Consider the following 27,262-nt stretch of genomic DNA (forward strand, 5'->3'; position numbering starts at 1 on the left):
CACAATTCTAGCCCCTTGTCCAAGGCCTGGAGTCGCTAAGTAGCAGAGCAGTAACTCCCATTTTATCTGGATGGCTCCAAAGCCAGGGCTCCATTCCTTACACCCTCCTCTTTATATTTACATCAAGCAAACTGGGCTGAGCCGTGTCCTGAGGCCTCAGGAACTTGGCGCCACTGCCACCTGGTGGTGATGCTGCCACATGGCCCGTGGCTGGGACTCCCCACCGAAGGCAACCAGAGGTGAAGGTAAGTGCTCAGAACCGAGGACTCCCAAGGGGCAGCTTGACCAGTGAAATGAGACAGGTGGTCCCCAAAGCCCCTCTGGAAACCTTGCCCACAGAGGGCTCAAGATTCTCGAGATTAGAATCTCTCCTTCTTGAAAAGGCTCTTGAGACTTCCGGGGAAGATGGCGGAAGAGTAAGACGTGGAGATCACCTTCCTCCCCACAGATACACCAGAAATACAGCTACACGTGGAACAACTCCTACAAAACACCTACTGAACGCTGGCAGAAGACCTCAGACCTCCCAAAAGGCAAGAAACTCCCCACGTACCTGGGTAGGGCAAAGCGGAGAGATTCCCGCACAGAGGATCGGTGCCGACCGGCACTCACGAGCCCGAGAGGCTTGTCTGCTCGCCCGCCGGGGCAGGCGGCACTGGGAGCTGAGGCTCGGGCTTCAGTCGGAGCGCAGGGAGAGGACTGGGGTTGGCGGCGTGAACACAGCCTGAAGGGGCTAATGCGCCACAGCTAGCCGGGAGGGAGTCCGGGAAAAAGTTTGGAGCTGCCGAAGAGGCAAGAGACTTTTTCTTCCCTCTTTGTTTCCTGGTGCGCGAGGAGAGGGGATTAAGAGCGCTGCTTGGAGGAGCTCCAGAGACAGGCGCGAGCCGCGGTTGAAAGCGCGAACCCCAGAGACGGGCGTGGACGCTGGGGCTGCTGCCGCCGCCGCGAGGCCTGTGTGCGAGCGCAGGTCACTGTCCACGCCCCCCTTCCGGGGAGCCTGTGCAGCCCGTCACTGCCGGGGTCCCGGGATCCACGGACGACTTCCCTGGGAGAACGCACAGCGAGCCTCGGGCTGGTGCAACGTCACGCCGACCTCTGCCGCTGCAGGCTCCACCCGCACTCCGTGCCCCTCCCTGCCCCCAGGCCTGAGTGAGCCAGAGTCCCCGAAGCGGCTACTTCTTTAACCCTGTCCTGTCTGAGCGGAAGAACAGACGCCCTCCGGCGACCTACACGGAGAGGTGGGGCCAAATCCAAAGCTGAGACCCGGGAGCTGTGAGAACAAAGAAGAGAAAGGGAAACCTCTCCCAGCAGCCTCAGAAGCAGCGGATTAAAGCTCCACAATCAACTTGATGTACCCTGCATCTGTGGAATACATGAATAGACAACGAATCATCCCAAATTGAGGAGCCAGGAGTCAGTGCTGTGCCTCTGAGGTGGGAGAGCCAACTTCAGGACACTGGTCCACAAGAGATCGCCCAGCTCCACATAATATCAAATGGCGAAAATCTTCCAGAAATCTCCATCTCAACACCAGCACCCAGCTTCACTCAAGGACCAGCAAGCTACAGTGCTGGACACCCTATGCCAAACAACTAGCAAGACAGGAACACAACGCCACCCATTAGCAGAGAGGCTGCCTAAAATCATAAAAAGTCCACAGACACCCCAAACTACACAACCAGACGTGGACCTGTCCACCAGAAAGACAAGATCCACCCTCATCCACCAGAACACAGGCACTAGTCCCCTCCACCAGGAAGCCTACACAACCCACTGAACCAACCTTAGCCACTGGGGACAGACACCAAAAACAATGGGAACTACGAACCTGCAGCCTGCAAAAAACAGACCCCAAACACAGTAAGATAAGCAAAATGAGAAAACAGAAAAACACACAGCAGGAGAAGGAGCAAGATAAAAACCCACCAGACCTAACAAATGAAGAGGTAATAGGCAGTCTACCTGAAAAAGAATTCAGAATAATGATAGTAAAGATGATCCAAGATTCTATTTCCAAGATCCAAAACCTTGGAAATAGAATAGACAAAATGCAAGAAACACTTAACAAGGACCTAGAAGAACTAAAGATGAATCAAGCATCGATTAAAAACACAATAAATGCAATGAAAAATACTCTAGATGGGATCAATAGCAGAAAAACTGAGGCAGAAGAACGGATAAGTGAGGTGGAAGATAAAATAGTGGAAATAACTGATGCAGAGCAAAATAAAGAAAAAAGAATGAAAAGAACAGAGGACAGTCTCAGAGACCTCTGGGACAACATTAAACACACCAACATTCGAATTATAGGGGTTCCAGAAGAAGAAGAGAAAAAGAAAGGGACTGAGAAAATATTTGAAGAGATTATACTTGAAAACTTCCCTAATATAGGAAAGGAAATAGTTAATCAAGTCCAGGAGGCACAGAGAGTCCCATACACAATAAATCCAAGGAGAAATACACCAAGACACATATTAATCAAACTGTCAAAAATTAAACACAAAGAAATCATATTAAAAGCAGCAAGGGAAAAAAACCAAATAACACACAAGGGAATCCCCATCAGGTTAACAGCTGATCTCTCAGCAGAAACTCTACAAGCCAGAAGGGAGTGGCAGGACATAATTAAAATGATGAAGGAGAAAAACCTGCAACCAAGACTACTCTACCCAGCAAGGATCTCATTCAGATTTGATGGAGAAATTAAAACGTTTACAGACAAGCAAAAGCTGAGAGAGTTCAGCACCACCAAACCAGCTTTACAACAAATGCTAAAGGAACTTCTCTAGGCAAGAAACACAACAGAAGGAAAAGACCTACAATAACGAACCCAAAACAATTAAGGAAATGGGAATAGGAACATACATATCAATAATTACCTTAAATGTAAATGGACTAAATGCTCCCACCAAAAGACACAGATTGGCTGAATGGATACAAAAACAAGACCCATATATATGCTGTCTACAAGAGACCCACTTCAGACCTAGAGACACATACAGATTGAAAGTAAGGGGATGGAAAAAGATATTCCATGCAAATGGAAATCAAAAGAAAGCTGGAGTAGCAATTCTTATATCAGACAAAATAGACTTTAAAATAAAGACTATTAGAAGAGGCAAAGAAGGACACTACATAATGATAAAGGGATCGATCCAAGAAGAAGATATAACAATAGTAAATATTTATGCACCCAACATAGGAGCACCTCAATACATAAGGCAAATACTAACAGCCATAAAAGGGGAAATCGACAGTAACACACTCATAGTAGGGGACTTTAACACCCCACTTTCACCAATGGACAGATCATCCAAAATGAAAATAAATAAGGAAACAAGCTTTAGATGATACATTAAACAAGATGGACTTAATTGATATTTATAGGACATTCCATCCAAAAACAACAGAATACACATTTTTCTCAAGTGCTCATGGAACATTCTCCAGGATAGATCATATCTTGGGTCACAAATCAAGCCTTGGTAAATTTAAGAAAATTGAAATTGTATCAAGTATCTTTTCTGACCACAATGCTATGAGACTAGACATCAATTACAGGAAAAGATCTGTAAAAAATACAAACACATGGAGGCTAAACAATACACTACTCAATAATGAAGTGATCACTGAAGAAATCAAAGAGGAAATTAAAAAATACCTAGAAACAAATGACAATGGAGACACGACGACCCGAAACCTATGGGACGCAGCAAAAGCAGTTCTAAGGGGGAAGTTTATAGCAATACAATCCCACCTTAAGAAACAGGAAACATCTCGAGTAAACAACCTGACCCTGCACCTAAAGCAATTAGAGAAAGAAGAACAAAAAACCCCCAAAGTTAGCAGAAGGAAAGAAATCATAAAGATCAGATCAGAAATAAATGAAAAAGAAATGAAGGAAATGATAGCAAAGATCAATAAAACTAAAAGCTGGTTCTTTGAGAAGATAAACAAAATTGATAAACCATTAGCCAGACTCATCAAGAAAAAAAGGGAGAAGACTCAAATCAATAGAATTAGAAATGAAAAAGGAGAAGTAACAACTGACACTGCAGAAATACAAAAGATCATGAGAGATTACTACAAGCAACTCTATGCCAATAAAATGGACAATCTGGAAGAAATGGACAAATTCTTAGAAATGCACAACCTGCCAAGACTGAATCAGGAAGAAATAGAAAATATGAACAGACCAATCACAAGCACTGAAATTGAAACTGTGATTAAAAATCTTCCAAGAAACAAAAGCCCAGGACCAGATGGCTTCACAGGCGAATTCTATCAAACATTTAGAGGGGAGCTAACACCTATCCTTCTCAAACTCTTCCAAAATATAGCAGAGGGAGGAGCACTCCCAAACTCATTCTACGAGGCCACCATCACCTTGATACCAAAACCAGACAAGGATGTCACAAAGAAAGAAAACTACAGGCCAATATCACTGATGAACATAGATGCAAAAATCCTCAACAAAATACTAGCAAACAGAATCCAACAGCACATTAAAAGGATCATACACCATGATCAAGTGGGGTTTATTCCAGGAATGAAAGGATTCTTCAATATATGCAAATCAATCAATGTGATACACCATACTAACAAATTGAAGGAGAAAAACCATATGATCATCTCAATAGATGCAGAGAAAGCTTTCGACAAAATTCAACACCCATTTATGATAAAAACCCTGCAGAAAGTAGGCATAGAGGGAACTTTTCTCAACATAATAAAGGCCATATATGACAAACCCACAGCCAACATCATCCTCAATGGTGAAAAACTGAAACCATTTCCACTAAGATCAGGAACAAGACAAGGCTGCCCACTCTCACCACTCTTATTCAACTTAGTTTTGGAAGTTTTAGCCACAGCAATCAGAGAAGAAAAGGAAATAAAAGGAATCCAAATTGGAAAAGAAGAAGTAAAGCTGTCACTGTTTGCAGATGACATGATACTATACATAGAGAATCCTAAAGATGCTACCAGAAAACTACTAGAGCTAATCAATAAATTTGGTAAAGTAGCAGGATACAAAATGAATGCACAGAAATCCCTGGCATTCCTGTACACTAATGATGAAAAATCTGAAGGTGAAATCAAGAACACACTCCCATTTACCATTGCAACAAAAAGAATAAAATATCTAGGAATAAACCTACCTAAGGAGACAAAAGACTTGTATGCAGAAAATTATAAGACACTGATGAAAGAAATTAAAGATGATACAAATAGATGGAGAGATATACCATGCTCCTGGATTGGAAGAATCAATATTGTGAAAATGACTCTACTACACAAAGCAATCTGCAGATTCAATGCAATCCCTATCAAACTACCACTGGCATTTTTCACAGAACTAGAACAAAAAATTTCAAAATTTGTTTGGAAAAACAGAAGACCCCGAATAGCCAAAGCAATCTTGAGAACGAAAAACGGAGCTGGAGGAATCAGGCTCCCTGACTTCAGACTGTATTACAAAGCTACAGTAATCAAGACAGTGTGGTACTGGCACAAAATCAGAAAGATAGAGCAATGGAACAGGATAGAAAGACCAGAGATAAACCCACGCACATATGGTCAACTTATCTTTGATAAAGGAGGCAGGAATGTACAGTGGAGAAAGGACAGCCTCTTCAATAAGTGGTGCTGGGAAAACTGGACAGGGACATGTAAAAGTATGCAATTAGATCATTCCCTAACACCATAGATAAAAATAAGCTCAAAATGGATTAAAGACCTAAATGTAAGGCCAGAAACTATCAAACTCTTAGAGGAAAACATAGGCAGAACACTCTATGACATAAATCACAGCAAGATCCTTTTGGACCCACCTCCTAGAGAAATGGAAATAAAAACAAAGATAAACAAATGGGACCTAATGAGACTTCAAAGCTTTTGCACAGTAAAGGAAACCATAAACAAGACCAAAAGACAACCCTCAGAATGGGAGAAAATATTTGCAAATGAAGCAACTGACAAAGGATTAATCTCCAAAATTTATAAGCAGCTCATGCAGCTCAATAGCCAAAGAACAAACAACCCAATCCAAAAATGGGCAGAAGACTTAAATAGGCATTTCTCCAAAGAAGATATACAGACTGCCAACAAACACATGAAAGAATGCTCAACATCATTAATCATTAGAGAAATGCAAATCAAAACTACAATGAGATATCATCTCACACCAGTCAGAATGGCCATCATCAAGAAATCTGGAAACAATAAATGCTGGAGAGGGTGTGGAGAAAAGGGAACACTCTTGCACTGTTGGTGGGAATGTGAATTGGTACTGCCACTATGGAGAACAGTATGGAGGTTCCTTAAAAAACTACAAATAGAACTACCATATGACCCAGCAATCCCACTACTAGGCATATACCCTGAGAAAACCATAATTCAAAAAGAGACATGTACCAAAATGTTCATTGCAGCTCTATTCACAATAGCCCGGAGATGGAAACAACCTAAGTGTCCATCATCGGATGAATGGATAAAGAAGATGTGGCACATATATACAATGGAATATTACTCAGCCATAAAAAGAAACAAAACTGAGCTATTTGTAATGAGGTGGATAGACCTAGAGTCTGTCATACAGAGTGAAGTAACTCAGAAAGAGAAAGACAAATACCGTATGCTAACACATATATATGGAATTTAAGGAAAAAATGTCATGAAGAACCTAGGGGTAAAACAGGAATAAAGACACAGACCTACTTGAGAATGGACTTGAGGATATGGGGAGGGGGAAGGGTAAGCTGTGACAAGGCGAAAGAGAGGCATGGACATATATACAGTACCAAACGTAAGGTAGATAGATAGTGGGAAGCAGCCGCATAGCACAAGGAGATCAGCTCGGTGCTTTGTGACCGCCTGGAGGGGTTGGATAGGGAGGGTGGGAGGGAGGGAGATGCAAGAGGGAAGGGATGGGGGAACAGATGTATATGTATGACTGATTCACTTTGTTATAAAGCAGAAACTAATAAAAAAAAAAAGGCTCTCGAGACAAATGCTTGCCAAGGTCTACATGTGTGGTTAGTTGTTTAATCAGATTAGCCAGCTCTTGGGGAGGAGAAAAGTCAAGGGGATGGGACATGGGACAGGTAAATTTTGATGGACAAGATGCATTCAGAAGGACTTAAAGCATAGGCCTCACCTAAAGAGGTCAGATTTGGGCTTCTGTATATTCACGATGGAGGTGCTTAGCATGATCCGAAGGTGGTCTCCCTGAACAGCTTGGGCTCTGGTGGGGAGAAGGGGTGCAGTATTAGAACTCTTTCTGTTTCATGTGACAGAAGGCCAGCAGACACTGGCTTAGGCAAAGAAGGGAGCTGTATCTCAGAAACTCAAAAGTCCACAGGCAAATCGGCTTTAGGTACCTGCTGTATAGCACAGGGAACTCCACTTCGCTGTACAGTAGAAAATAACACAACATTGTAAAACAACTATACCCCAATTAAAAAAAAAAAAAGGTTTCAAGGAAAAAAACGTCTGCCTTAGGTGCATCTGGATCCAGGGACTCAAATAATGTCAGCAGATATGTCTCTTATCATCTCTTGGGTCTGATTTCCTGTGTCTTGGCTCAAATCTTAGGCAGGTCAATATGGCCACAACAGCAGCAGGCTTACTAGCAGAGAAACACACATTTTCGCCAGAGTTCTGGCAAAAGTTCCAGGGCTGGTGCTCACTGGCTCAGCTTGAGGCATGTGACCATCAGCAAGGCTCTCACTGGTCAGGCCTAAGGCATGTACCCGCTACTGGAGCCAGAGTAAGGCTGACCCCCATTCAACCATTGAACCATGTGGGCCAAGAGTAGGGGAGCAGCAGTCTCCACCCCATTAGTTAAGAGGGTGCTACCAGAAGGGCACGTGTTCTTCATGGATATATTTTTCACCGTGACATCAGGAGGACTAAGGAAGAGTCTCCAATAGCTGAGTGGCCAGCACGTGCCAGGCTAGAGCACCCTGGCCATGAGGAAACACAGCCAGCCCCTCCACATGGAGGGGAGGCCACGACCCCAACCCTACTCTTGTCGCAGATTAAGGGATCCTCAGGCCCAAGCTTCCCCATGAGTTGATGCTTCTCTGAGACCAGGGATGGGACATTTCTTTAATGCACAGTTGTGTACTTTCCTGGGGCAAGGCCCCTTCTCCTTGTCCTCTGGTGGTGCCCAGTTGTCCTCAAATGTGGCCTTGGCTCTAGCCTGCAAGGCCTCTACCCTCTACTCCCTTCTTTCTCCCCAGCTGTAGGTTACACACACACACACACACACACACACACACACACACACACACACACAATCCCACCTCCACCACCAGTTCCAGACCTCCCCTCCCTGATGCTCCGTCCCCTTCAGAGCACTATTTCCACTGAGCCCCTCCTCTGGGCTGCATCACTCAGAGAGCCTAAGCCCAGCCTGCGGCCTCCACTCACACCCTAACTCATCCCTGCAGAAGATTCTGGTCTCCTCAACCACTCTGAGGGCTCCAAGGGCAGGGGCTGAGCTTCCTCCTTGCCTCGTCACCCCTTTCAAGGCAGAGGACAGAGATGTCTACACACCTCAAGGGCGGATGAATTATCTCATATCTGGAGCAAATTATCTCATAGCTTGAGGCAAGAGAGCCAACAGCCAATCCAGGGTGGCTACCCAGAAGCAGCAACGGGTGTCAGGACTCACTTGGGCTGCAGCAGAACTGTTTAAATTGTCTGAGCTCCTGGCCCCATCTTTCTGGGCCCTGTCCCATCCCAGGCAAGAAGAGGCCAAGGGCAGGAGGAGCTGACAAGTGACTTGGGCCTGGGCAGGGTCAGGATAAAGGGGAAGTAAGAGAGAGGCATGTGCAGCTGAGGCTATTTTTACCCAGATCTGAGCAAAAAGAAGTGTGGGCTGCTCTGGTCAGTTAGTCCCATCCCCTGGTGCCTGGCCACAAAGTCAAGAGACCTGAGGGCAGGGCTGTGTCTCCCCCTTTAGACTGGGGCTCTTCAAGGGAAGGGCTGTGTTTTTCCAGAGTCATGCTCCCTGATTTAGGGCTGTGTCTCCCCTCTGACTGGAGGTCCTTGAGGACAGGGCTGAGTCTCCCCTCAGAGTCGATTTCCCTGAGGGAGCGCTGTATCTCCCCCTTACTGTTGCTTCTCAAGGGCAGGGCTGGGTTTCCTCAGAGTGAGCTCCCTGAGGCAGGTGTGCGTCTTCCCTGAGACTTGGGGCTCCCTGAGGCAGGTCTGTGTTTCCCCTCAGACTGGGGGTCCCTGAAGGCAGGGCTCTATCTATCCTCTAACTGCAGCTCCTTGAAGACAGGGTTATGTCTCGCCTCAAATTCCTGTTCCCTGAGGAAGGGCTGTATCCCTTCCTCACTGTGGATGCTCAAGGACAGGGCTGTATTGCCTCAGAGTGGGGCTGCCTGAGCAAGGGCTGTATCTCCCCCTCAGACTGTGGTTCTTTGCGAGCAGGGCTGTGTTTCCTCACAGTGGGGCTCCCTGAGGTAGGGAGGTGTCTCCCCTCAGTCTGGGACAGCACCCACTGGATTGGGAGACAGGGGGAGGGATGAGAAGAGGACAGGCAGATGTGAGAACTTTCTCCAGGTGTCCTAGAGACTCCCAGACTTGAGGCCTTGGCCTCTCTCTAGGGACTGTGGACTTGGAGACTCAGGCACTGCCTGACAGGAGCCAGCCACACATTCTCACTCCCTGTGACAGGCAAGGTGGATTGGGGTCAGAAGCCAGGCTAGGCTGATGCCCATCTTCAGAAGTTAGGTATGATCCTGGGGTCATGGGCCACTCTGGATTGAGGCCCATGATCAGGATCAAAGGTTAGTTTTAATTGAGACCCATGAAAAGGGTCAGGGGTCAGGTTAGAGGCAGGGATCAGTCTAAGGTCATGTGTAACTCTGGGTAGAGGCCTTAGGTCATTAGGGATCAACCTGTGATCAAGGGTCAGATTTGGCCTAGAGTCAAAGATAGGTCTAAGCAGGATAGGCTTGCTGGAGGAGCTCCATCTCTCTTGCTATCCAATCATCACCACTCTGGGCCTATCATCCCAGGTCTTCCCAGATGGGGTGACTGACATGGACTCAAGCCCTGAAGCATGACAAAGTCTCCCCTGAGAGACGTGTGGAGGAAGGCATTCCTGACAGAAGGAACAGCACAGGCAATGCCAGGGAGGCATGAAAGAGCTTGGCGTTCTACAAGGCAGAGCCCAAGGCTTGGGCAGGAGTGGGGAAGAATATCCAAGGCCAGACTAAGGAGGGGCTGGGGAGAGCTTCCCCCAGAGCCTGTGAGAGGGCAGCATTAGAATCCTGGGACAAAGGGAGGGCGGCATCAGCTATGGGTTTTAGGAAGACTCATTCACTTATTTGTTCATTCAATAAACACCAATAGAGGGCCATGTGCCAGGCACCATTCTGGGGACTTGAGATACATTGGGGACAAAACACCTGGAAATCCCTGCCCTCGTGGAACTTCTATTCTAGCAGAGAGAAACAGACAATATGTGTAATAGAGTATATTCACAAATAACTAAAGGACATTGTAACTTAGGAGGTGATAAGCGCAATGGGGAAAACATGTAGACAGGGTGAGGGGGCCCAGTCCAGGATTTGGAGGGGAGGAAGCAGTTTACAGTATGAAGTAGGGGAGTCAGCCTTAAAGAGAAAGGTGAGGAGCTATGACGATACCTGGAGGAAGAGCATTCCAAGCAGAGGGACCTAAGACCCAAGAGCAAGAGTGGGCTAGGAATCAGAAAACAAACTTACGGTTACTAAAGGGGAAGGTGGGGGGAGGATGAGTTAAGAGTTTGGGATTAACATATACACACTACTGTACATAAAATAGATAAACTACAAGAACCTACTGTATAGTACAGGGAACCACATTCAATATCTTGTAATAGCCTATACGGAAAAGAATATATGTATATGTATAACTGAATCACTTTGCTGTACACCAGAAACTAACACAACATTGTAAATCAACTACATTTCAATTTTTTAAAAAAGAGTGGGCCAGGGCTTCCCTGGTGGCGCAGTGGTTGAGAGTCCACCTGCCGATGCAGGGGACACGGGTTCATGCCCCGGTCCGGGAAGATCCCACATGCCACGGAGTGGCTGGGCCTGTGAGCCATGGCCGCTGAGCCTGCGCGTCCGGAGCCTGTGCTCCGCAACGGGAGAGGCCACAACAGTGAGAGGCCCGCGTACCGCAAAAAAAAAAATAAAATAAAAGAGTGGGCCAGGAATGAGTTCTTGGACTAGCAGGGAGGCCAGGGTGGCTGGAGACCAGAGTGGGAGAAGCAGAGGAGAGGTAAAGGGGAGGTGGTGGGGGTCTCACTCAGGATTTGTAAGCACTTTGAACTAAGGAGCAAATCACCTCATTTATGTTTTAAGATGTGTTTTAAAATAATCAGTCTTAGAGAAATAGTTAAATAACACCACAGAACGCAATCACCAAAACTCCGACTCTGGGAAGCCAGTGAACAGGACCAGTCCAATTTCTTCCAAGGAGAACTTGTGAGGAAAGGAGAGGCAGAGAGATGAGGGAGCCTCTATATTGAATTATAATATGTGAGCCTTATTTAAGCAAACAACTGATAGAAAATAAAAGTATTTATAAGGCAAAGAAAGAAAATTAAATAATAACACTATTTAACGCTGTTAAAGAATTTTGACAGGTGGGGAGGTGTGGTTAGCATAAAAATGGTATTGTGTGATAATAGTATTGTGGGTCTTTTTTTTTTTTTGAGTGCTTATCCTGTAAAGGTACCTACTGAGATATATTAAATATAAAATGATAGATCGGTGATTTGATTTAAAATGATCATGGCTGGGGTGGGGACACAGAGAAAACAAAGTGATGGGGGATACGTGGGAGTTCATTATGCTATTTTATCCACTTTGTATATTTTGAAGCTTTTCTTAACAAGTTAAAAAACAATAATATTACTCAACTTGCCTGCTGAGGTTGGAGAGTAGGGGGCCAGCACCTTGATTTTCCACAGAGGACCTAGCTAGACCATATCTGGACTTCTGACCTACAGAAAATATGAGGTAATAAATGGGTGTTGCTTTAAGATGCTAAGTTTGTGGTAATTTGTAACACAGCAACAGAAAACTAATACAGTTCCCTTATCCCCTTCCCCTCCCTCGCCTTACAAAGAGAAAACAGGACTTAGACGTTTATCCTTCCTGGACATTTTTAAGACTTTTTCTATATATTTTTGTATCTATAAAAATTACATAGTATTGTTTGCAGATTTTAAGTTCTATATAAGGAACACTGTATTGTACACCTCATTCTGTAACCTGCTTTGCTTGCTCAGTACCATATTTTGAGATATCTATCCCTGATGGGAAATGTGGCTTTAGTTGATTTCTTTTTTTTTTTTTTTTTTGACATCTGAATGGAATTCCTGAGGGAAGGGTGTCCAGGTCTTCCACTCTGACTGTAGATTTGACAATTCATCCTTTTTTCATGTATATTGAGGCTATATCATTAGATGGTTAGATGTTCATAATTATTTCATCTTTTTGATAGATTGAATGTTCTAATAGTACGAACTATTCCTCTTAAATTTCCCATCTTAAATTCTCCTCCTTTCACATTTACTGTGATGATTAATGTTTGTGATTATTCCTGATATCTGATTTTATGCTTCTATGTATCATGTATTCTTGTTTCTAATCCCCCACATTGATGGAGTTTTCTTTGTGTTATTTTTCCTTCTTCTAGTTGTTTGCGAGTTCCATTGAGACTTCCATCTTTTTCTGTCAATAGCCTTAAATTTTTAACACACACACTAGTCTCTGATGGCATCAATTATGTTACTTAATCCCCAGGTCTGTTTTGCCCTGTTGACATTATTTTCCTTTTCCAGAATCTCTGTCCAAGGCCAGCTACACAACAATTCACAGGAACCCGGAGCTGGGAGTGGAGAGGTGAGCGTGGGAACTGAGATCTTCTGTGGACTTAGGCTGAGCTCCCCCTGGGGTTGGGGTGCTACAAGGCCCACAGAGTCCATTGCCTTAGGAATGAGCTCTGAGACACAGCCTGGTGCTGGGGTCCTGGGCACCCTCTCTGCGACTCATTCCCTCTCTGCCACTAATCACCCAGAGCCTTGCCCCTAACTCAGCCTCCTCCCAATACACGCTGGCCACGCCCTGCTCTCAGACCCGGCTGGGAGCAGATGCATCTGTCCTGATTCACACCCATACACAGCACACACACCCATACACAGCACACACACTCACGTACATGGACACACACACACACATGCGCGCACAGATACGGCAGTAGGCATTTGACCAAGAAACTGTGGCTGCTGTTAGAGAGTAAATGGGGGGGCTTCCCTGGTGGCGCAGTGGTTGAGAGTCCGCCTGCCGATGCAGGGGTCAGGGGTTCATGCCCTGGTCCGGGAAGATCCCACATGCCGCAGAGCAGCTGGGCCCGTGAGCCATGGCCGCTGGGCCTGCGCGTCCAGAGCCTGTGCTCCGCAACGGGAGAGGCCACAACAGTGAGAGGCCCACGTACCGCAAAAAAAAAGAAAAAAAAGAGAGAGAAAGAGTAAATGGGGGGGGGGAGTCCTCCCCTCTGGAGTCTCCCAGACTTGCTGTACCACGATGCCAAGCCGCATGATGACAGACCGCTGACCCCCTGGATCATAATGAGCCCTGAGATTCTGAGGAAAGGAGTTACCTCTTGAGTCATCCCTGTCTGTGCCCAGAATAGGCATTCCCCAAGGGTAGGACCTTAGGCTCCTCTTCCTCTGGAGCAGGATCTCTCCCCCGGCCTTCATTTTCCACGCCTCAGTTTCCCCTCTGTGGTAGCCGCAGACATGCCTCACTTGGATCTCCTGTCAAGAAAGAACGTGCCATTCAGCTGTGGGGAATGCAGTCAGCTGACAGCCTCTCTGAGTAGCGCTCTCAGGATTCACCACGGCATTTGAGGTGAGGGTCCTGCTCTTCCCAGATAGCCCCCAGACATTGACTGTGCAGAGTAGAGTTACTAAGGCGTCCACATGTCACCTTTGTTCTGCAGCTCCGGGTCAGGCTAGCAGAGGCTCTGTCAGAGCTGGGTCGCAGTCTGAGTTTCTCCGTGCTGGGTCCTGCCTTTTCCTCCTTTATCTTTCACAGAGTCCCCCTGCCATCCAACAAACTTCCAATAATACTAACTCCATCTTAGAATCTGATCAGTGGAGGGCCTGAACTGATGCACCTAGAGTTGGCCCCATCACCTCCCCTCCGCCCCGTCCCTCCCGAGCTCTAAGCCCAGCCTCCAGGACCAAGGGGTGATGCTAGCCATTTCCAAAACCGTCCCTGGGCTTCAATTCCCCATCTGTCAAGTCAGAACAATTCTCCCTCCATCACGTGCACTCCCATGAACTCTTGGTTTTTAGCTAGTGCAGCTGCAGCATCACCAGAAGATCCCTACAGTGCCCTGCTCAAGCAGTGCTAGGCTGTCCTAGAGGGGCAGCCAATGTCTAAGTCACTGCAACATCCCCAGTGCTTATCAGAGGGCCAGGTCCGTGGAGGTGGTGATACAAGAGGGATGAAGGAATGCTATTCACTGCAAGCAGTTACAGAAAGGATGAAGGGAATACTGCTTCTTTAAGCAATAGGCCTCTCCTGGAGTTAAGAAACATCTTCTCACAGGAAGAACCGGCCCCAAAGAAGGAGAGACCTGGGGAGATGATGAGCACCTCATATCCTTGGAGCTGCCAGCCCCACTCGATGAATAAAGACCTAAGGTGTCTTCAACTCAGAAGCCCAGAAAGGGCAAAGCTTGCTTGCATCCACACAGAAATGTGGATGGCTCCGGAAGGGGTGTCCTGAGCAGTGACTCCCCAGGCCAAGTCCCTGCCAAGGAGACCAAGACCACACCGTGGTCCCCAGATGCCCTTCCCACTCCACTGCAGACCTCACCATCATTGAGTTCCTCAGCTGGAAGCCTTGAAGCAGTGAGTGCACGACTCAGAGAGGTGGGAGAAGGACTGGGGGAGGCAAGGTGGCACCCACAGCAAGAATGAGGCAGGCAGCCAGGAAGCCAGGCAGGCTCCAAATGAGTAACTGCTGATTCTTTCCTGCCGCGCCTGTCATCACGGGGGAAGGCAAGTGACTTTGTCTCTCTCTCTTTCCCCCCACCTTCTGCACCCCTCTGTTTCCCGCATCCAGAAGGGAGGTGGAGCTTGGGCCAGAGACTGGTGACTGGTTCCAGGGATCCAGGAGGAGAGACTTCAGAACAGAATACCCTTGGAGGAATCCATTCAAGAGGACACGGGGGAGCAGAGAGCAAGAGGTGGCTGTGGCCTCCTCCCCAAAACTGGACTGATGAGGCAAAGGCCGACTCCAGAGGGACTCGGGCTTTGCGGGGGGATGGCGAATGGAGATCCAAGTCACTGTTTCCTACCCCCTCAAATAGTCTGTCTCTGTGCACCCCCAACACACACACACCTCCTGTTTCTGATATCCCACTCCCACCCCAGAAGCTTTCCCAGATATCAGACAGGTGAAAGGATGGTTTTCTCATCAGATTCCAAGGACTCCCCAGGTGTAGGCCCCCAGGTGATCTCCACAATGCCTCAGGACATAGAACGGGATATGCGGTAACAATTCATCAAAACAAGGTCAAACATACTCTTGGTTGAATTGTTCAGGTATTGGTTTGTTTTTGCTATTTTCTTTTTCCTGCTTCTTGCACTTATGAAGTTGTTTTGTGGCTTTTGATAGGTAAGGAAGGGTGGGTCTCCCAGGAGAACAATTCTGAAAGAACAAAGAAGTAATCTTCATTGCAAAGAATCTGCATGGAAACTATTATTCCTCAGTAACCCTGGATGCAAGGGCATCCAGGGGCCCTGCCAGTCACTCTCACTGCTTCCAGCCTGCCCACGTGTAGTCCTTGAGCTAAGGAGGGGGTGTCGTGTGGACACCCTCCAGAACAAGGGGAGAGGCAGCCACCCCCAGCTGAGAGCCTTAAGATTCCCACCCCTCCTCCATCTGCCCCCTTCTGGGCCTGGCCAAGGGTCACTTGGCAAAGTGGGGTCTGGCTCTCTCCTATTCCCCAATCCTCACCTCCCTCAAATGCACTCTCAAGTAACCAAGATAATTGTCCTCAGAGAGAGCAGAACTTTAACAGGCCAAAGGACATGCTTTAATGGTGGGATTTCATCAGCATTCTGCAGCTGATCAGATGGGGTGTGTGTGTGTGTGTGTGTGTGTCTTTGTGTGTGTGTGTGTAGAGTGGGCAAAGGTTTATGAGATCCAAAGCTCATGGATTTGCCATTCATATCTAGGATTCCTGGGTCACTGTGCCAAGCAGAGGTGACTTTCCAGAATGAGGACAAAATTCCACTGCCCTGCTAGAGCACTGAGGCCTGAGAGGGAGTAGTGGCAGGGTCGCAGGGGGAGGCAAGGACCTCTGACTCCTGAGCCTAACCTGGTCTCCATAAGTGAGAATGGATGAGGAGATGGCTTGTGATTCTTCAAACACTTCCTCCCCTGAGAAAGTGAGTTCAAACCCCAGAATGGCCAGGGCAAGGGCATCTCCACAGTTCTCCTGTCTGGGGAAGGGCTTATGTCCAGGCTTACTGATTATATCTGGAAGGAGGTAGAAATTTGGAGGGAGTACAATAGCTCCCCAGGTCCTCCTCAGGCAACAGGTGCCACTGTCTTATCTATCTCTGTGCCCCAGTGCAAAGCGCAGAGCCTGGCACACAGCAAACTCTTAATGATTGTGCAAGGGAGGGAAGGAGGGAGGGAGGGAGGGAGGGAGGGAGGGAGGGAGGGAGGGAGGGAGAATAGGAAGCAAATGCTAGCACCCCAAATAAGCCGAAATCGAGGAGGGGCTCGGCGCTCATCCCTTCCTGGCTTTCCCTTGTCTCTCCATAACTCCATCCTACCCTTAGAAGGTCAGCGGCCCGAGTACCCCGCGCTGCAGGGAGGGAAAGCAGGGTGCGCCCGCAGGGAACTCTGACTCACTTGCTGATCAGCCAGAGCCTGGAGTAAGACCTCCTTCAAGCAGCCGCACATTCCGCAGGCGCCCAGGGACGCGCAGCCCTCTCCGCCTCTCCACTGAACATCGCCTGCCCTCATCCCCCTATCACAGTCACCCATCAGCCAGCCTACCCCACTGCCACTACCGCCACCTCCAGCCTCGACTGCACCAGTCTCGAACCCGAGGAAAGAGGGCAAGGCAGCCACCGGCATTTGGTCCACAAGAAGGCGCCCTTCCAGGGCACGGAGCCAGTGAACCTGCCCCTTATTCTAAGGAAGAATAAACCGAGCTCTGAGGATGCACGGTGGAGGAGGGCTGGCCCGATGTCCCCCGCCGAACCTTGGAAGTGAGGCATCAGAGGCCGGCTCCGGGCCTTTCTCTGTATCTCAGTTACCCAGTAAGTAAAATAGGGACGGCTGGAGGAGGAGGGCTCTGGTTGTTTTAGGTCGGATGCGCGCAGACCGGGCCCGCGCGCTGGCAACAGACCTTCCCTCCCCGCGTGGGGGCGCTGGAACTTCGGTTCTGCCTCCTTCCCGAGGTGCCCCGGCCCAGACGCGCGCAGGAGCGGACTCGCCATCCTTCCTGAAGCACGACCCCCCGCCCCCGCCTGGTCGTGAATGGTCCGGGAGCCCAGCCGGTGCCGAGCGCGCCCTGCCGGGTCGCCGGGGATCAGGGGAGGTACCAAGGAACCCAGCGTCGGGACTCACTCGCGCCCTAGCTTCCCTTAGCCTGGCCTCTCCGGCGCGAGGGATGAGTTGGGGTGACTGAAAATGGATCAAACAGTGAGCCCCACCTATCTGGGGCACTTGCAGCCCAGGACCCCTAGGCAGGTCGCGCCCTCAGCCTAGAGGATCAGAAGTGATTTGTGCTGTCTCCTAATCCGGCCCGCCTGCACCAGCCCTCCAAGGCGCAGAAGTGGAAAATGGGGAGGCTGGCGGGGGGACCTCCTAGAGGAGGTGGCTCTGAAGTTGGACGAGCAGAGCGCCCTGGGGTGGGGCTAAGGGGGCGTGTGGGAGTGGGAGATCGTACCCTGGCGCTTGGAAACGTCGTGAGCCAAGCAGGGAAGAATGGGACGCGTTGGGGGGTCTCCCGGGGATGCGGTCCGAAGGGACGAAGGCCTGCCCACACCTCGCCTCTGAGGACTGACGTGTGGGACTGGCGGAGGGAGCTCTGGGACACCCCACTCGCCGGGGCTTCCCCCAGCCCCGCCCCACACCTGCGCGGCCGCCCCGACTCTGCCGAGCCATTGGCTGCACCCGCCGCCCGTCAGACGAGCCCCCGGGGCCCGCCCCCGCTCCGAGCGGAGCCTCTTAACGCAGGGGCACCGCGGCAGCGCCACTCTGTCAGTCTCCCCAACGTCCGCTGCGCGGTGCGCCGCCCGTCCGCCCGCCCTTTACCGGCGCCGGGCCGCCCGTCGCGGGCCCGGGGCGGACCATGCGCCCTCCTAGACCTCCGCCCGCCCGCTGGCTCTGCATGCTGGTCGGCGCCCTAGCCTGCGCCCTCGGCCCAGCGGTGAGTGTCCGCCGGGCCGCCCAGAGTCCCGGCAGCTGGGGGTGGAGCGAGGGTGACGGGAGCCCAGCCGTGTGCTCAAGTCTGTGTGGAGGGGATAAGGAGCGCGGAGCACCGTGTCTCGCCTCCCCTGCGCCTCACACCGGATCTAGACCCGAGGGCGGGGTGGGGTCTCCGTCGAGCCTAGTCCCTTCCAGCGCTGTTTGGAGCCCGCTCAGCGCCGGGATCTGGGACACCGGTGGAGGGGAGGCGGGAAAGAGTGGACTCCAAACTTGCCTTCCGTGTAGTACCTGTGGGTTGGGGAGGTCAGTGGATGCAGGGTCGGGGACTGTGGTCCACTGAAATGGAAGGTCTGCTAGACAGGAGGTTGGAGGCAGGCTGTGAGGGTCGTCGTTGTGTGCTGTGCCCCACCGGAGGTGTCCATGGGGCGCTAAGCTACTTGTAGGAGTGACATTCACCAGCAGACCAAACACCGAGGACCCCGGGACCTGGGAAGGGGCTTTTGGGATCAGGTGGCTGGCAGGCAGACCCTTCTGTGCCCTCCCACTGAGCAGAGCTGAAACGTATGGAGCTCAAGGTGGAAGGTGGTGGGCAGTAAGGATTTGGGGTGGTGTTTCTCAGGGAGGGCCAGACATGTGCATGGGGAAAGCTGACCAGGGAGCAAACAACCAACAAGCCGTGGTCACCCTCTTCCTCCCACTTCTGCTTCATCTCCATATGGGTGTGTGTGTGCCCCTGGTGCATGTGTGCCCTCGTGCCCCATGTGTGGGTGTGCCCATGTGTGTGCCTGGGGGTGTGGCTTACCTGGGCTGCAGGGCAGATTCTGGTTGAGGCAGGAGATGCATGAGTCATCTCTCTGTAAGATCAGAGAAGACCTGAAGACTACCCAAGCCCATTTTACAGATGGGCAAAGTGAGGCCCAAAGATAACAGAGCCACACCTGTCCCCCACCCATCAGACCTTGGCTGAGGTTGATTTCTTTCTACCCTTACCCCAGGACTTGAGGAATCTGCAGTTGCTGCTTGGGCAGGGCCTAAAACCTGTGGGTTCCAGGTCTGGCACCAGCTCCAGGTTGGCTGGTGGGTGGATGGAGTATATTGGTCATATAGTTTCTTCTATCCCATGATTACCTCCCTTACCATCACCTCCACCAGGGCAGGAATCTCTGTTCCATCTAGCTAATGTCTTGCACACTCCGGGATGGGATGCTCATTGCTTGTCCTGGGAGCAGACCTTAAGACAATTGGCATAATTCCTCTCCTCCCACTAATGGCCTTGGTGAGACCCACCTCCTGAGCACTCAAAGCGCCACCAAGTTCTGGCCCTGAGGCCGTAGCTCTGGCACCACTTACAGCCTCTCAGTGTCACAAAGCCTCCAGGCCTCACCAGCAACCCTCAGGCTCTTCCACCCTTGGGCTCCAACCACTCAAATTCTCCCTGGATGAGCCAGGGATCTTGGGACCACCACTGGCACCCCGTTCTCCCATCCCTGGAGGCTTCTCAGCCTAGGGGCAGAGTGATTTCAGTGGGGTCCCTTCTCATGCAACATCTGCCCCCCACCTCCTGAGAGAGTCCAAAGCCTGGCTCTTCCCATGCCTACCTTCCCCTATCTTTCCACATTTTGTTTGGTTAGTTCCCAACTTGAGCTGCTCCTCCAGACAGCCTTCCCTGATTGCTCCAGCCCACTCAGCCCTTCTCCCTCTGACCCCACCCTTCAATCCTACTCACCTCCCAGCCTGGGCTCTTTTGACCATCCCATGGGATCAAGGGCTAAGGTCTCTCACCCTCCCATGTCCCCTACAGCCCAGTGCAGGGCTGGGCCCACAGTGGGAGAAGGGACTCACCCAGGAGTGGATGAGGGCAGGCTGGAATGAGGGGCCCCCATTTCCCTCTCTATTTCTCCCTCCTCCCCACCAGCCAGCACTTGCTCCCATAAGGAATGGACACCAGGCAATCCTGCTCCAGCCAGACTTGGCGGGGGCGGGGGGCAGTACGTTACCAGAGTCATAAAATGGTAGCTGCAAAGTTCAGTTTGAAAGCCCAAGGCCTTATCACTCCTGTTTATGGAGCCCTGACCTCAGTCTGTGAAGAGGAAATCTCTGAACAGGGAAGCAAAAAAAGGAAAGAAAACCTCCAGTGTCTCAGAAGAGGAAGTCTACCCCAAGACCACCCTCCAGGCTTTCCACTACCCCCACCCCCCTGGACAGCAGGCACAGGGGCTCCTCACTGGTAGCAGAACTAACTGCTCAGGCCAGTGCCCAGCCCAGGGCAGGGGCGGGAGGTGTCATAGAGAAGGAGCAGACCCACGCCCTGCCCTGGGAAGATTCTCCAGTTGGTAAGGGAGAGCTGAGCCAGTGACCCAGGAGAACCAGCCCAGGTGGGTGTGGGGTGCAGCTGCCCAGAAATGGGGTAAGGGTCACTGAGAGGAGCAGTCAGGGAAGGCTCCCTGGAGGAGGAAGGGCAGTCCCTGAAGAGTTCAGCCAAATGGTCCAACCTTCCACCTGAGACCATAAAACAGCCTCTGTTGGCAGGACCAATGAGCCTGACCCCAGAAGGTGGAGGAAGCCCTCAACTCCCCCCAGAGACTGCAGTGACCCTGGGCTTGGGGGACACTTGGTTCCTCTGATTCTTCTCTGAAGCGGGTTGCTGGCCATCTGCTCCTGAAGGCTTCACCTTGCCGTAGGCATGCTGCCCCAGTCCTCTGCTTCCAGCTGCTCCAGAAGTTGTCCATGGCTACCCAGCCCTCCCGGCCCCCAGCAAGCCACCCTGTGGGCTTTAGGAAACACTGCTACAGAGGGGTCAGGTCTCCTCCTTAAGTGAAGGGGCAACATCAGTTAGGCCTGCCCAGGGCTCCCCAGGGACTGCACTGGAAGAGCAAGCTCCCTTCAGAGGTTTCCACCCTCCCATGCTCCCCTGAGTCTCCATCTTTCCTGACATTTCTAGAGCTTCCATGATGAGGAGCCTGAGCTGGGTCCTCCCCTCACTCCATGGCAATGGCCCGTTGACCTGGAGAGCATGTTTCCTTTCTGTGGAAGGACCTCTGTTTCCCCATCACAAAAGGGAGGGTGAGAACCCTTGGCCCAAGATTCAAGAGAAATGGGAAGAGAGGCCAGCTGCACCCTGGCTGGGGCAGAGTCTTCCCACCCACCCACCCACCCCCAGCATCACGACTGACTGAAATGGGCTTGGCCGTCCAGTCAGGACTTCAGTGAGACTTGAAGGAGGTGAAAGTGCTGTGTGAACTATGTGACAGGTCTTTCTTTCCTCTTGATCCCCAGCTTGGGAGCCCTAGGGACCCTTCTTCAGCCCTCTCTTGCCCCCCTTGCCCAGGGGCTTCCAGGGCAGGCGGGAGTACTGGGGACAGGGAGTAGTGCTTCCTCATGGGCGGCCAGACAATATGGGGGGTGAGGCTCCAGGCCCAGGCAGGCAACGGATGATGGGCCTCCCTGCACGCAGGCAACCTCATGGCAACCCAGCCTGGGTGGAGCCTGCCACTCGCAGGGGCCCTTCACTGTGACACCCCTGGACGTGGACGCAGGAATGGGGCCAGGGGACTAGACAGAGCCCTGTCCCTTTCTCCCTGCTCCTTGTCCTCATCCTCCCAGACTCAGCCCTCCCCTCTCTGACTTTCCCAACACAAAGCTGTTCTCATTGCACCCAGGAAAATGTACAAGACATGCAAACTCTCCCACATACCTTATAGATGTGTTTCAGAAGAAAAAGAAATACAATTTAATCTTTCCATCACATTATGGGTTTTTTTTTAACTTTTATTGTGAACATTTTCAAACATATTTTTTTTAAAGTGGAGTGAATAATATAATGAACATGGAAATACCCATTTCTTGGAGTGATGTCAGCAAAATGGCAGTATAGGAATTTCCAGTGTTTGTCCACTCCCAATTTCTAGATTTGAAAATTATTAACCTTTAACCATTAATATTTGCATCATTTGCTTTTTCTGGCCGAAGTATTTTAAAATACATTATAGACATCATAGAACAAATTATTTTAAGATGCATTTCTAAAATCAAAGGATATTTTCCTACGTGACTATGATACCATTATCACACCTAACAAAATTAACAGGGATTCCTTAATAGTCGATATTCAGATATCCCCCAGCAGCATTTAATCCAGCATCACAAGATGAGTGGTGATATTATCAGGGTGGGAGGGTTGCACCTACTACAAGGACCTTTCCTGCCTGTGCCATGATGGGACTGTACAGCGAGCTGGCAGGTGGGTGAGGGGATGAGCAGGGGGCCTGGAGCAGGGTGGGTGGGCAGGAAGCTGGGCTTCACTGGACAGGGCCCAATCTTATACGCACCTCCTCTCATGTGGTTCATGATGTGACGGTCCATATCTCCCAGGAAGTGCCTCCCACCATCCTAAAAACAAGTTCTTCCTGCCCAGGGGGTCATCAGAGGAGGAGAAGAGGTCACCAGCCGACATATCGAGGAGTCATGGCTCCCTGTGTCGGTGCCCTGCTCTCTGTGAGTGACCCGACATCAACATCACCCACAGACACCGTGTTTGAAACTGAGTGTCTTTCCCCAGTGGTGCCCAGGATGACTTTCAAAGGACAGAGGATTTAAACCTGAGTCTCTGCCGCCCCGGCTTTGCTGGCCATCCTCGTGGTGATCCTCTGCAAAGAAAGCCTGTAAGGCTTCATGCCCCTCAGTAAACCTTGCAAGAAGGGCCTCTTGAGGGACCAGGCTTAACCCCAGGCTGAATGCCTTTGCTTGCATTCTCCTAATAATGAGAGCCCTTGCCCTGGTACCACCCTAAGCTGAGGAAAGTTCTTTCTTGCCCCAAACCCAAGCCTGCATCCCAAACCCTATGTCTCCCTCTTTTTCTTACCCCCCATCCACCAACACCAATTCTCACTCCACCCTCCTACCCCCCGCCCAGAGCTCAGCCTTCCCCAGGACTTGCAGAGACAGGAGGCTTTGGACTATTGGCAAAAGGATGTGAAAATACAGGGAGGGGGAGAGAAATCCGACTGCAGTAGGGGGTAGGGGGAAACCAGGCTTAAGACCTTTCCTCTGGAGGGCACTGCTGCCACTTGTCAGTGGGCAAGACATTCAGACTGCCTGGGGTTCCGCAGGGCAGTCAGGCTGGCGCTAGGCTGGGTCCGGGCATAGGCAGCAAGGCAGCCGGGTATGAGGGGCTGGGCTGGGCTGGGGCTTTGGCAACAACTGCTAACCTTTGGCAATCCCCTCGTGTCCCTTACATGTGACCCAAAGCAACCCTGGATGTAGGTGGTGCTGTCATTGTCCTCATTTTACAGATGAGGTGAGGTGACTTGCCCAAGGTCGCCCAGCCCAGAAGTGGCAGACAGTATGATTCCAGAATCTGTGGACTTAACTAGGCTCTGCTGTCTTATAAGAGAGCTACTTCTTCCAAAGTGGCTGTGGCATGTCACATGACGCCCTGGGACTTTAGAGGCAGTTTTTAATTAGTGAAATGTACAAATCTGAAGTGATGACTCAAGGAATTGTCTCATACGGGTGCACCTATGTAGCCACCACCCAGATCAAGCTATTATACATTCGCATCAGCCCAACAGACTCCCTTGTGTCTCTTCCCACTAAGATGATAATTTCAACATCTTTTAGTGCCCTCTGCAAAGCCAGGAGCACGTTTCTCCTCTTTTCCATGACTGCTGGATCCCATGATTTACCTTACCTTCCTATGCCTGCCCCCATTCTTTCCTCCTTTTACTCCTTCTCTCCTCTCCCCTTCACCTCCTCCTCGGCTACAAGATCTCCATCTCCTTACCAATTCAAACACAAAAGCCAAAATGAAGGGGGCAGCGGGGGAAGCTGCGTTGCAGTCCTGTGTGCCTTTGATCACACTGCTTTCTCTCTGGGTCCTCAGTTTCCCCTCATGACTCTTTGTTGCCCCCTTATTTCAGTGGGGGGGCAGGGAGGAGCTTAAATAAATCATGGGATATGGGATGGTAATGGGAGAATGGTAAATGTGACCTTCCCGAGCCCCCGCTCTCTATTCCCCATTCCCCAGCTTGCTCCAACCATCCCTAGCAGGAAAAAAAAAAAGAGCCCTCCTTTGACGAACCTCAGAAGCACAAATCATCCATGGTGGCCCACAGTGCTTGGTAATTTACAGGCAGGAAGTTCTTTCTCCTGTCTCACCTATTCCAGCCTGCTGCATTTTAGACCCCTCTCACAGACTAGCTGCTCCTCAGAGGGACTCATGCGCACCCACCGCCCTGCTTCTGTCTCCCGTGGCTTCTCCAGCCATAGTTCTCTGGCCCTGGGATGAAGCTGGAGGTTCTGATTCAAGACTGGTAGCTGTGGTCTCAAGCTTCCCTTGAGGGGGTTGCGTATGGCCCACAACACCTGAGCTGGCCTCACCCTGGCTCTCTGAGCCCCTAGCATCTAACGGCTACAACTCTCAGCATCTTCACCCTCTCCCCCAGAACTGCAGCCTTTGCCCTATATCTCAGGGAACCCCACGTCAGGAAGAGGAAGCAGGGCCTCTCCCAAGCCCCTCACAGTGGGAATAAAAAGGAAGGGGCCTACTGAGCAAGTGGAATTAACAAGACTTGGCTAATCCACGCCCCCAGCCAGATACTCAGGACTCTCCTCCCAATCAGTCACCTCCCACATCCGGCCAGCAAAATGGCAGGAGACACAGGATCAGGATTGAAGGGATGCTATGGACTTCTTCACTCTTGCCTGAGTCCCTTCTTTTGGGCTCAGGAGCTGCTGTCCCAGAGAAGGTGTTGGGGGTCCAGTCTGGCCTGAAACTCTCGTCTTAAGCCAACTGCAAGGTGAGACTGACTTTGAGGCCTGCTTCCTCCTCTCCACATGAGATGGCAAGAGGCAAGTTGGGGGACCTAGGCAGTGGTGGGGTTAGGAAGGGTCTTGAATGCCAGTTTTGATGTCTGGGCTTTGACTCCTAGGACCATCAGAGATTTGATGCAGGAGAACGAGGATGGGGATACACATTTTACAAAGATCCCTCAGGTTGCTGGTGGTGGGGCTGAAAGCTACTGCACTAGTCCAGGCAGAACTGACGAGGCCTGGCCCCTGCCTACGTCTCCCAACTTGTCTCCTGGTGCCTCCAGCGCCCCTTGCTGCAGCTACATCGGGCTTCTTGCAACCTTGAATGTATTAGGCATTTTCATGCCTCCACGCTTCTGCACACACTGCTCCTACTTTCTGGAATGTTCTTACTCTACCTCTAATTGTCAAACTCTTACACAACCTCAAAGGCCCACCACTACTGCTCATTCTCTGTGAACCCCACACACCAGCTATATCCTCCCCTGGAACCCTTCCCTGGGACAATTAGACTTGGCTACATCTGGCTGGGAATTTTCTAATTCTGTGTGTCTGGAGTCCAGAAGGATAATGAGGATGTTTAGAATAGGGAAGTATGTAGAAGAGGAAGTCCATAGTCTGCCTGAATTCCTCAGTGATAAGGGCTAGAGAGAGCTGTCCTGACCCTGTCCTCCAAAGGGCAATGGCTGACCAGATGGCCCAAGACAAGGCCATGGAGAGGGATTGATGCAGTCCAGACCAGTGGCCAGAGACTTAGGTCCCTCTAGAAATGTGCATTGCTGAGTGACCTCCAGTCCCTCTTTGGATCTCTATTTCCTTTACCCTTCTCCAGATGGGGCCCAGCACCCAATTGTGGTGAAAGCAGAACTCATCCTCTAGACCAGTGGTCCCCAACATTTTTGGCACCAGGGACCGGTTTTGTGGAAGACAGTTTTTCCACGGACAGGGTGAGGTGGGGTGGGGGGAGATGATTCAGGCAGTAATGTGAGTGATGGGGGGGATGGTTTAGGCGGTAATGTGAGCAACGGGGAGCGGCAGAGGAAGCTTCACTCGCTTGCCCGCCGCTCACCTCCTGCTATGCGGCCCGGTTCTTAACCCTGCGGCCCAGGGGTTGGGGACCTGTGCTCTAGACCACCCTCACTTTATTCAGAGATACCCCCAGGCTCCCAAGTTATCCCAAGGGCTCCTGCCCTTCCTCTACACACTGCCTCTCAAGAGGGACACTGTGGCTGTGCTGCTGGGGGAGCAGAGTTGCCTAGAGAAGGTGACCCCACACCCCTTCACCCTCAGAAAGTAGCAGGCAGAAGCCACCAGGAGCCCTATGATGCTCTCAGTGACTGGAAAATAAATGTGTCCCGGCAAACAGCATGGCCATAGCCCAGGCTTAAGAGGGCTCAGCAAATGAGGGCATCCATTGTCCTGTCTTCAGAGCACAAGTCTGGACTCTTGGTTACAAGGACAGAAAACTCAACTGGCTTAAGCCATACAGAAAGCTATTGAGTCATGTTCCTGGAAGCAGGGCTGATTTCAGGCATGGCTGCGTTCAGGGGCTCAGACGATGTCAAGAGGATCCAGTTTTTCTCTACCTCTTTATCCTTCCTTTAGCTGTGTGGCTTCATCATTGTGCTATACTTGGCAACAAGGTGGTGGCAGTAGCTCTAGCCCCTGCGTCCTTTGAGGTTTCCAGTCCAGTGGGAAAGAACAAATCCACTTGCCTAATTGCTTAATCTAAGGTCCCAGGAATGAGCTTCCGGGCTCTGAGCAGCCTGAATTAGGCCATGTGCCAGGGACTATGGCCAGGAACACTTTGACTGGCTTAAGTCTGGTCATATATTGATCCCCTGGAAGAGCGTTCATCAGAACCCCATAGACTAAGAGTGGGAAAGGACGTGGTTTTCCAGGTAGAGATGAGGACATGGCGTCAGAGGAAGGTAAAGGATGGTAGAAGGCAGCAACACAGATGTCTA

The 27,262-nt window shown here is 50.5% G+C and overlaps 1 protein-coding gene across 1 annotated transcript in view; it reads left to right on the forward strand.

The window, feature by feature from the left end:
• Positions 1–18,378: 18,378 nt before the first annotated feature.
• VIPR1 (vasoactive intestinal peptide receptor 1) overlaps positions 18,379–27,262 on the forward strand; it is a 32,766-nt gene continuing 23,882 nt past the window's right edge. Inside the window, exon 1 of the mRNA XM_081246432.1 lies at positions 18,379–18,486. Coding sequence (XP_081102558.1) covers positions 18,409–18,486 — 78 coding nt within the window. The 5' untranslated portion in view covers positions 18,379–18,408. The remainder of the gene's footprint in view (positions 18,487–27,262) is intronic.

The sequence above is a fragment of the Mesoplodon bidens genome (genome assembly GCF_964165515.1).
Source record: "Mesoplodon bidens genome assembly, chromosome: 10".
In the NCBI taxonomy this organism is placed as follows: Eukaryota; Metazoa; Chordata; class Mammalia; order Artiodactyla; family Ziphiidae; genus Mesoplodon; species Mesoplodon bidens.